This window comes from Pelobates fuscus, chromosome 9 (assembly GCF_036172605.1).
Source record: "Pelobates fuscus isolate aPelFus1 chromosome 9, aPelFus1.pri, whole genome shotgun sequence".
Classification (NCBI taxonomy): Eukaryota; Metazoa; Chordata; class Amphibia; order Anura; family Pelobatidae; genus Pelobates; species Pelobates fuscus.
Genome location: NC_086325.1, coordinates 24937586 through 24949373, shown reverse-complemented (window position 1 = coordinate 24949373; position 11788 = coordinate 24937586). Strand labels below are relative to the sequence as shown.

The window sequence follows — 11788 nt, the reverse complement described above, 5'->3', positions numbered from 1 at the left end:
ATCTTCCATAAATACTCTCACACATGGCAATAAGGTACCATAGTCATCTATTGAGCATTTCACAAGATGATCCCTGTTCCAATTGGAGGTTGAAAGACAGCTGATGGGAATGGGCAGCGGCACCACCACCCTTTGCCAAAGATTGACAATTACATGAGACAAAGTAGTCCTTACTTTGTTTCATATATCTTTTAATTGTGGTGAAATTCAAAGAAATTCCAACACAATTTTTTTTTTAAAAAAAATCGTTTTTAATACAGGTTCTATCTATCTAAACCTAATCTGTCATATGTTTTTCATTTATAGTTACTATTATTATTTAGAAAGCGCCAACAAATTCCGTAGCGCTGTACAATATGTGTACTAACAGAGGGTGTTGAGGGCGGTAAGCATATTCAAAAAGAGATAGCTAGAGACGTCTCAATAAAAATTCTATAGGATGTTATGACGGGACATGTAGACATTTTCCAGCAAAAAAAAATAAAAAACCCCATAAAATAAAAATCCAAATCTGAATATATTTTCCATCATTTTTATTAGCTGGTGAAGGTTCAGTAAAAAGAGAATTAATTTAATACTAACCTATGTGCCTTCAACAAACTCTAGAATGAATTACCTTTAAAAAGGTTAATAATGAAGGGTAATATCACTACAAAGGTAATATTAATATAAAGGTAATATCACTATAAAGGTAATATTAATATAAAGGTAATATTAATATAAAGGTAATATCACTATAAAGTGTAATATCACTATAAAGGTAATATTAATATAAAGGTAATATTAATATAAAGGTAATATCACTATAAAGGTAATATTAATATAAAGTGTAATATCACTATAAAGGTAATATCACTATGTCACTATGATAGAAACATTTAAATACATAAAGGGAATCAACACAGTAAAGGAGGAGACTATATTTAAAAGAAGAAAAACTACCACAACAAGAGGACATAGTCTTAAATTAGAGGGACAAAGGTTTAAAAATAATATCAGGAAGTATTACTTTACTGAGAGGGTAGTGGATGCATGGAATAGCCTTCCAGCTGAAGTGGTAGAGGTTAACACAGTAAAGGAGTTTAAGCATGCGTGGGATAGGCATAAGGCTATCCTAACTATAAGATAAGGCCAGGGACTAATGAAAGTATTTAGAAAACTGGGCAGACTAGATGGGCCGAATGGTTCTTATCTGCCGTCACATTCTATGTTTCTATAAAGGTAGTATTAATATAAAGGTAATATTAATATAAAGGTAATATTAATATAAAGGTAATATCACTATAAAGGTAATATCACTATAAAGGTAATATTAATATAAAGGTAATATCACTATAAAGGTAATATCGCTATAAAGGTAATATCGCTATAAAGGTAATATCGCTATAAAGGTAATATTAATATAAAGGTAATATCACTATAAAGGTAATATTAATATAAAGGTAATATCACTATAAAGGTAATATTAATATAAAGGTAATATCACTATAAAGTGTAATATCACTATAAAGGTAATATCACTATAAAGGTAATATCACTATAAAGGTAATATTAATATAAAGGTAATATTAATATAAAGGTAATATCACTATAAAGGTAATATTAATATAAAGGTAATATCACTATAAAGTGTAAAATCACTATAAAGGTAATATCACTATAAAGGTAATATCACAATAAAGGTAATATTAATATAAAGGTAATATTAATATAAAGGTAATATCACAATAAAGGTAATATTAATATAAAGGTAATATTATTATAAAGGTAATATCACTATAAAGGTAATATCACTATAAAGGTAATATTAATATAAAGGTAATATCACAATAAAGGTAATATTAATATAAAGGTAATATTAATATAAAGGTAATATCACAATAAAGGTAATATTAATATAAAGGTAATATTAATATAAAGGTAATATCACAATAAAGGTAATATTAATATAAAGGTAATATTATTATAAAGGTAATATTAATATAAAGGTAATATCACTATAAAGTGTAATATCACTATAAAGGTAATATTAATATAAAGGTAATATTAATATAAAGGTAATATCACTATAAAGTGTAATATCACTATAAAGGTAATATTAATATAAAGGTAATATCACTATAAAGTGTAATATCACTATAAAGGTAATATTAATATAAAGGTAATATCACTATAAAGGTATTATCACTATAAAGGTAATATTAATATAAAGGTAATATTAATATAAAGGTAATATCACAATAAAGGTAATATTAATATAAAGGTAATATTAATATAAAGGTAATATCACAATAAAGGTAATATTAATATAAAGGTAATATTATTATAAAGGTAATATCACTATAAAGGTAATATCACTATAAAGGTAATATTAATATAAAGGTAATATTAATATAAAGGTAATATCACAATTTAGGTAATATTAATATAAAGGTAATATCACAATAAAGGTAATATTAATATAAAGGTAATATTATTATAAAGGTAATATTAATATAAAGGTAATATCACTATAAAGTGTAATATCACTATAAAGGTAATATTAATATAAAGGTAATATTAATATAAAGGTAATATCACTATAAAGTGTAATATCACTATAAAGGTAATATTAATATAAAGGTAATATCACTATAAAGTGTAATATCACTATAAAGGTAATATTAATATAAAGGTAATATTAATATAAGGGTAATATCACTATAAAGGTAATATCACTATAAAGGTAATATTAATATAAAGGTAATATCACTATAAAGGTAATATCACTATAAAGGTAATATTAATATAAAGGTAATATCACTATAAAGGTAATATCACTATAAAGGTAATATTAATATAAAGGTATTATGTATCCATTTACACACAGCATGGAACATTACTGGAATATAGTGTACTAGACGTGGAAGCCCGCTCTAAATGAAACGTGTTATCCAGGAAAATCTCTCCATTTACACGTCTCACACCCTGTGACAAACACGTGTCCTCCCACATTAATTATTATTATTATTATTACTACTCAAGCCGTGCGTTCCACCGGGACCACTTCCGCGTTCCATTCCATGTACTTCCGGGTCAGCTGCTCTCGCGAGGTTTTGTACCGGATTGCTTTGTGCCACGTCTGAGAGAGGTACCGAACTGAGTGTAGGCAGCCAGGCGGGAGAGCAGGTAACACCGGGCACAATGGGGGCTTCACTGGGGGCAGGGTGATAGGGATAATAAGCCTTCACAGTCACTTTATATTACATAATGGGTAATAACAGGGCATCTCTGGCACTTTGTATTAGGCTATAAATGGGCGTTAGGCAATAGGGAATTACTGGCTCTGAACATTAGATAATAGGTTTTGAATGGGCTTTAGATTATAGGCTTCACTGGCACGGCATTAGATACAGGGCGATAGATAATAGGTTATAACGGGGCGATGGATAATCGGTTATAACGGGGCGATGGATAATCGGTTATAACGGGGCGATAGATAATCGGTTATAACGGGGCGATAGATAATCGGTTATAACGGGGCGATAGATAATCGGTTATAACGGGGCGATAGATAATCGGTTATAACGGGGCGATAGATAATCGGTTATAACGGGGCGATAGATAATCGGTTATAACGGGGCGATAGATAATCGGTTATAACGGGGCATTAGATCATGACTTATAACGGGGCGATAGATAAAAGGCTACAAGGGGGCAATGGATAATGGGTTACAACGGGGGCGGTGCTTAATGGGTTACAACGGGGGCGGTGCTTAATGGGTTACAACGGGGGCGATGGATAATGGGTTACAACGGGGGCGATGGATAATGGGTTACAACGGGGGCGATGGATAATGGGTTACAACGGGGGCGATGGATAATGGGTTACAACGGGGGCGATGGATAATGGGTTACAACGGGGGCGATGGATAATGGGTTACAACGGGGGCGATGGATAATGGGTTACAACGGGGGCGGTGGATAATGGGTTACAACGGGGGCGATGGATAATGGGTTACAACGGGGGCGATGGATAATGGGTTACAACGGGGGCGATGGATAATGGGTTACAACGGGGGCGATGGATATTAAGCATCACTGGTGCTTTGCATTTGATAATAGGGCATCATTAGGAATAGGTTGGGCCATCACTAACTGTAATTATTGTTATATATTGGTTCCTTAGAAATGGAATTAAATAGAAGTTTTATAAAGAATTCCATAGTTTAAAGTTCTGATTGTATGCAATATATTATTTATTTTTTCCAGGTAAGATGGGACGTATTTTGTTGCCCAGAGGCCATGTGGCATGTGTTGCATTACTAGCACTCATTGTGTCTAGTTCTGTGGTTCGCATAATCTCTGCCCAGTCCCATGAAAATTTGCACCATGGGCACAGCCACTCTCATCATGGGCATAGCCACGAGGATCCTCACCATGGACATAGTCATGATCATCACGGACATAGTCATGGTCATCACGGCCACAGCCACAGCCATGAGGGTCATCACGGCCACAGCCATGAGGATCTTCCCCACGGGCATAGTCATGGTCATCACGGACACAGCCATGAGGATCTTCCCCACGGGCATAGTCATGGTCATCATGGGCATAGCCATGAGGACATTTTGCAAGGTCAAAATAAGTGGACAGTTGATGCATTTGCTCATGAAATTGAGGAGCGCATTAAACGGGAGGCTGCAAAACTAGAGTCATCTTCACAAACTCATGGATCAAGAGAAAAGCTGGATCCTATACATCTGTGGACCTACGTGAGAAATTTCAGTAACATATTCTTTAAAGTTTATATATCTGATTTGCTGATGATTAGACATGTGCATTTGTTTTCAGACATAGGTTTTCTGTTCATTTTGTGGAGAAATTACCGTATTTTTCGCTCCATAAGACGCACCTCACCATAAGACGCACCTAGTTTTTAGAGGAAGAAACCCAGAAAAAAAATATTCTGAACAAACTGTCCCATAGTGTTTCTTACTATGGGACAGTTTGTACAGAATATTTTTTTTCTCCCCTGTCCCATAGTGTCCCCCCCTCCCATAGTCTTCTCCTCTCTCCCATAGTCTTCACTCACCCCCTCCCCATAGACTTCATCCACCCCCTCCCCTTAGACTTCATCCACCCCCTCCCCATAGACTTCATCCACCCCCTCCCCATAGTCTGCATCCACCCCCTCCCCATAGACTTCATCCACCCCCTCCCCATAGACTTCATCTCCTCCCCTTAGACTTCATCTCCCCCCTCCCCATAGACTTCATCTCCCCCCCCTCCCCATATACTTCATCTCCCCCCTCCCCATATACTTCATCTCCCCCCCCTCCCCATAGACTTCATCTCCTCTCCCTCCCCATAGACTTCATCTCCCCTCCCTCCCCATAGACTTCATCCCCCCCCTCCCCATAGACTTCATCCCCCCCTCCCCATAGACTTCATCTCCCCCCCTCCCCATAGACTTCATCTCCCCCCTCCCCATAGACTTCATCTCCCCCCCCTCCCCATAGACTTCATCTCCCCCCCTCCCCATAGACTTCATCTCCCCCCCTCCCCATAGACTTCATCTCCCCCCCTCCCCATAGACTTCATCTCCCCCCCTCCCCATAGACTTCATCTCCCCCCTCCCCATAGACTTCATCTCCCCCTCCCAATAGACTTCATCTCCCCCCTCCCCATAGACTTCATCTCCCCCCTCCCCATAGACTTCATCTCCCCCCCTCCCCATAGACTTCATCTCCCCCCCTCCCCATAGACTTCATCTCCCCCCCTCCCCATAGACTTCATCCCCCTCCCCTCCCCATAGACTTCATCCCCCTCCCCTCCCCATAGACTTCATCCCCCTCCCCTCCCCATAGACTTCATCCCCCTCCCCTCCCCATAGACTTCATCCCCCTCCCCTCCCCATAGACTTCATCCCCCTCCCCTCCCCATAGACTTCATCCCCCTCCCCTCCCCATAGACTTCATCCCCCTGCCCATATTCTTCTATTCTATCCCATATTCTCCTCTCCCATACTGTCCCCCTCCCCTTGTCCCATAATTACTTACCTGTCTTGTAGCGTTGGCCGGCAGCACAGGGCGCCCCGCGGTACTGGAACTTGAATTTCATGTTCCGGTTTCCGGCGGGACTGAAAGGAAGTGCGCACTCAGCTTGTGCACACTTCCTTTCAGTCCCGCCGGAAACCGGAACATGAAATTCAAGTTCCAGTACTGCGGGGCGCCCTGTGCTGCCGGCCAACGCTGCAAGACAGGTAAGTAAAGCTTCATATTCGCTCCATAAGACGCACAGACATTTCCCCTCACTTTTGAGGGGAAAAAAAGTGCGTCTTATGGAGCGAAAAATACGGTAATATTGGGCTATAAATGAAAGGAACACTACAGTGTCCAGAATACAAATGTGCATTCCTGACCTTATAGTGAAACTTAAAAACACTTAAGTTGGCTGAACCCCTCCCCCCCCATTTAAAAAGCTGTAAAACTCCTCATTATTCCAGTGCCGTGTGTGTCCAGTGGCCCTGGCTCCACATCACATTCTTGGTTGAGATCGTCAGATCTCAGACAATTCAATGCTTTCCAATAGGAAATAGACAAATGCACCTCTATGGTGAACGTTTGTACCCTCCATGCAGATCGTACATTGTGCAGCACTGACCCTGGAAGCACCTCTAGTGGCTGTCTGAGTTACTGCCACTGGAGGCGTCTCTAGGCAGTAATGTAAACGCTGCCTTTTCTCTGAAGTGGCAGTGTTTACAGCAAAAGGCCTGCAGGGACAGGCTAAACTCACCAGAACAACTACATTAAGCTGTAGTTGTTTTGGTGACTATAGTGTCCCTTTATCGTATGATCAAATCTGCCACCGAATGAAATGAATTTGGCCACTTGGTGAATCTCTGTTGCTGTTCTGAATGAATGAGTTTCTTGTCTTATGTGTTGGTGCTTAGCCCAGTTCCTTTAATCAGTGCTGCTCTTCGAGGCTTCCTGTATTTTACATCATTTAAATTAAATTCTATTTCCTACTTCCGAAGTTTCTGTTTCTCATATACAAAGCGCTTTGTATTGTCTCTCTCATTCAATGAAGATCGCATCAAGCAGTGTTATTACTTTCTATATGGAGAATGTGACAATCAGTCATAGAGAGGTTTGTATATGAGCACTAGCAAGGCATTCAATTTGAAATTGTGTATAATACAGGTAACCAGGGAAAGCATTGACAAAAGAGCTGGGCTTCAAGCACAAAGTCATAGAGAATAGCTGAAGAAACTAGAGTATCAAACCTTTTTGGGGTTGCTGTTATAACAACCACCTTTTATTAACATAGAGAAGTTCGAACCGAAATTCAATTTGTAACAAATTTCTGCTCTGCTGAATCAATTTTGACCGAGCATTTTTTCCGCGGCACATCTCAACGGATGATCCGCAATACAAACGTCTTCCTTATAGCCCCATTTGTTTTAGTAAGCTGTGACAATGGACTGTTTTTGCTGACATCTCTTTAAAACACTCCTAGGCAGTGTTACCTCTATGAAGATTTTGTGAGCTCTGGATTGGTTAAGAAAGGAAGCTTGAAAATTAACAATTGTACTCCATGTAAGGGAAATGGAAAATAAATATATAAAATTGCTTTCTTATTTGGCATGAAAACTTTGTCATTACTGGGCCACGCACATATAAATGCTTAGAGGGAGCACCACACAAAACCATTTTTTCACCTACTAGTTAATGTTAGTAGATTTCACAGTACCAGTTATTGCCTCTGTATCTTACTATGTTATATTTCTGCTCTCTAATGTATAGTGCGATATTGCTTGCTTGCTGTTGTTCTTTCTGACAACGTCTTTCCCTTGCAGGCTATTTGTGCCACACTCCTGATTTCAGCCGCTCCCTTCTTCATCCTCTTCCTGATCCCAGTGCAGTCTAACAGCAGCCAGCACCAGTCCTTGCTCAAATTGCTCCTGAGCTTTGCCTCTGGGGGGCTTCTGGGAGATGCATTTCTGCATCTCATCCCCCATGCACTGGGTATGCAAACCTCCTTCCCGTTTCTTACAACTTGCCACTGTCATTGTCTCCTACCCCACAAGTCTTGCCTAGTGTTTATCAGATTTCCCAATTTGTCTATTCTCAGAGCCACATTCTCACCACAAGGAATCGGATGAACATATTGAATCACATGGGCATGGACACTCTCATGGTGAGTACTTATAGCAAGAAAAGTGTCCCTCCTTTGCAACTAACAAATGTTCTTCCTTTGTACATATTCACATGTCTTGTCATCTGTCTTTATCTATCCACATCCAACGTTATACCATTTGTCCCTATCTTCCACTATATCCATCCTATGTTACCCCCCCCCACCCCACCTTCCTCCTCTGTTTACACCTTCCCCCTCTTGTCCCCACTTTCTGTGATATTAGGACCCATGTCACCCCTTCTTGCCTCTACATCCTGTCCCTTTCTCCTGCTAAACTCTTGGCAGATAGTGCTCGTATCTACGTGTTCCACCAAACCTGCTCTTTCCCTCTTTTATTCTTCATTTTGCTCTTGCCTCACACGTGTCATTTCTCCTGTTATTCTAGATCACAATCATGGTCACACGATGTCTGTTGGACTCTGGGTTCTTGCCGGAATAATTGCCTTCCTAGTAGTTGAGAAATTTGTACGACACCTAAAAGGAGGCCATAGCCACAGCCATGGACATGCACATAGCCACGGTAAGTCTTGTGGCGGCCTTTAGTTTCATGTCTTTCGAGTTCTATATCTGCTTTTTGTAGCCGTCACCCCTAACTCATTGCTTATTTTATGGTGTGAGTGTATTGGGCTAGGCGGCTACAGTGTCCTTGTTATGCGGTACTAAATGACTTCTGCTAGTGTGTTGGATGTAAACAGTCATCTGACGCCTTCAGGCTATTTCTGTTTGTTTGTTAATGTGTCAATGCCACGTGTCACCTGTACCGTTTCCCACAGCTTCCAAGGATGAATCGACAAACGAAGGTGAGAAAGATGGAGTGAGACAAAGGAAGACTGAAGCAAACACTTCACAAAAAGCCAAAAAGGGCAAAGATGATGCACCCGTATCAGGTCACTGGCAAATCTATTGTTAATTTTAGAAAAGTTATTTTTTATTTTTTTATCATCTTGAATATGAGGATTCTTGATGTTTGTGTGATATATGATTCGTTTACGTAGGGAGTTTACATGAATATCAGCATGGCAGGACAGTGTATCCAAAGCCCATACCATCTGGGCTGGGAGAAGGGGGGCAGGCATCCTCTGATTTTGTTATGGAGTGGAAGAATCTCTAGTTTAATTGTGCCCCAACTCCTTTCTCAAGTTATGACAACTCATTTTGACCTCTCTCTAACAAAGCACACTCCGGAGGGGGGGCAGGGAAAAGTCATGTTTTCACAAGGAGAAAAAACATCCATTTGAACCGGCTCAGTGTACCTAATGTAGGTGGGGTTGCAATCAGTGTGATGAGCTTCTAAAGCCTCCCCATGAACACCTTTATTTTGCTAGTATAAAGCATGGCCACCTCCTACAAAAAAGATGAAAACATCCATATTTATGAGTGTGTTTCTGGTAATATAACTTGCATTTGGGTATTGTATAAATTAACTTGGGTGCTGTGTGTTGTATTCTCGGTCTTTCTTTCTTCTTCCACATTTTATGTAATTCTAACCAAGAGTCTCCATATTACAGATATGACTGTGTCAGGGTATTTAAACCTTGCTGCTGACTTCACTCACAACTTTACTGATGGTTTAGCAATTGGAGCCTCTTTTCTGGTCAGTAGCAATGTTGGAATAGTCACTACAATCACGATTCTTCTCCATGAGGTGCCACATGAGATTGGGGACTTCGCTATCCTGGTGCAGAGTGGGTGCACCAAGAAGAAGGTGTGTTTCCATCATTCAATCCCCAATAAATGGATGCCGTGTGATTCTGTCTCAGTTAATCTCACTTCCTTTCCCTGTCAGTCGGCATTATTTTGTGTCTTTATTTCCTTTTTCATGAAATGTACACACTCATTTATGTGTTTGTTTGTTTTTTTACACACTTAATGCTTGTTCATCGGACCAGTTGTTCCTCTCTCCCCCTTCGAGTGCTCTTTGACCAACTGTATATTTTATTTTTCTAAATCCTTCTTCTCTTTTTCCCGTCCTTGATCACAATTTTTTTCCCTTTTTTATTTTGGCTGTCTTTATTAGACCTGTGTTTTTTATTTGATTCTTTTTATGGTTTTATCCCGGTATCAAATCTCAGGTTTGTTCAGATATGCTGTATACTTGATAGAGGCAGTGTGTCCTGAAAGTTAATTTTCCAAAACTTTGTTTTTTGGGATATTTATCTATGTTTGTAGCTTGTGACACAAAACCTGCAATGGACCGTATTAATATTTTGTATGTTGCTTGCTCTCACTGTTTGAATGGTGTCTTCCAGGCTATGATGCTACAGCTCAGCACCGCCCTGGGGGCTCTCGCGGGCACTGCCTGCTCTCTGTTGGCAGAGGGGATTGGTGAAGCAGCTACTCTGTGGATTCTGCCATTCACTGCAGGAGGTTTTATTTATATCGCAACGGTCTCTGTCATCCCAGAGCTCCTAAAAGACTCACGCCCTTCTCAATCCATTCGGGAAACCTTTGGCATGCTTCTCGGGGTTGCAATGATGGTATTTATTGCACAGTTTGAGTAAAGGCTCTCCATGATGATCCAGTTGGTTACTATAAGGAAGACATTCCGTAATTCTGTTAAGGGGAACGCCTGTGTTGCCTCTTTGGATAAAGACAATGTTGTACTTTAATGATTTCACCAGGCAGTGATGTCATTCACGGGCAAAGGGGCATTTTCTGCTGCTGTTACTTTGCAATAATCATGCTTGTCTTTTGGTAGCACTGATGTGTTTCCCATGTTGGGCTTGATCATATGTTGTAATTTGAGGTCAAGGTGGCATCATTGCCCATCCTATCTAAATTTGGATAGATACATTGGACCAAATTCTAGAATTGTGATTGAAACATCCACGTTCATGTTGACATTTTTTTCTTGTTAAACAGCAAAAATACATGACATGGACCACACCTTAGGTTTACCAGATTCTATATGCTGGTATTATGTCCAGTTCGTAAATTAAATTTTTTACCTGTAAATATAGGTAGGAATTCTGTAATTTTCTTATTTCTTATAAATGCAGGGTTTTTTTCCCCCTTACCTTTTTTTTGAAAACTCTAATTGCAATCTTGAATCCTGATTGATCCAGGTGATTTGTTTTGGGGTAATTAGCCAGAGAATTAAAAAAAAAAAAAAGTGTAAAAATTGTAACCAAATCTGGGGAAAAAATTTAAGATCCGTGGGTCTTTGAATTATTGGGTGAGCTCCTGGAAAGGGTTGAGAATCTGCATAGCAACTTGTAGCTAATATGATATTAATGAACTACATACACTGTGATCCTTTACAATTCGAATTCTAGTTCAACTACAGTTTGAAAGGTGCTGTTTGGATACTAAATGGTTAAAGAAATTCCGAGTGGCAGAATTCATAGATACGTCTGGTGCAGTCTCCTAACTCTCAGACTGTGCAGGAGTGGAAGCATGGCTGACAGGTGTTTGTATGTTTGTAGAATACAAGTTTTTTTTAATCTCTGTTTAGTGGCCGTAGACATTTTCCGGTAATCCTATCTGCTTGGTTTAACAGTGAAGCTCCTCCTATAATGGATACAAATGTTCTATGCCTTTGTTGGGGCTTTTGTGGGCTCTTCCTTTTTTATTTTATTTTTTATTGTAAAGCTATGTCAAAAATAAC

General features: G+C 39.3%; 1 protein-coding gene across 1 annotated transcript; it reads left to right on the top strand.

Moving 5' to 3' along the window:
• The first annotated feature begins 3079 nt into the window (after positions 1–3079).
• On the top strand, positions 3080–11121 carry SLC39A7 (solute carrier family 39 member 7). Its single transcript, XM_063431576.1, has 8 exons — positions 3080–3168; positions 4252–4754; positions 7841–8009; positions 8116–8181; positions 8567–8701; positions 8955–9068; positions 9690–9886; positions 10431–11121. Exons 2-8 carry the CDS (start codon positions 4257–4259, stop codon positions 10680–10682), a joined length of 1431 nt encoding a protein of 476 aa, XP_063287646.1. The 5' UTR covers positions 3080–3168; positions 4252–4256; the 3' UTR covers positions 10683–11121.
• Positions 11122–11788: the final 667 nt, after the last annotated feature.

Bases quoted from the DNA above. Each gene is read 5' to 3' on its own strand.
- SLC39A7 (XM_063431576.1), top strand. From the start codon at position 4,257: ATGGGACGTATTTTGTTGCCCAGAGGCCATGTGGCATGTGTTGCATTA. The intron at 8,010-8,115 runs GTATGCAAACCT...GTCTATTCTCAG, and splicing joins TCTCATCCCCCATGCACTGG to AGCCACATTCTCACCACAAG. The intron at 8,702-8,954 runs GTAAGTCTTGTG...CGTTTCCCACAG, and splicing joins TGGACATGCACATAGCCACG to CTTCCAAGGATGAATCGACA.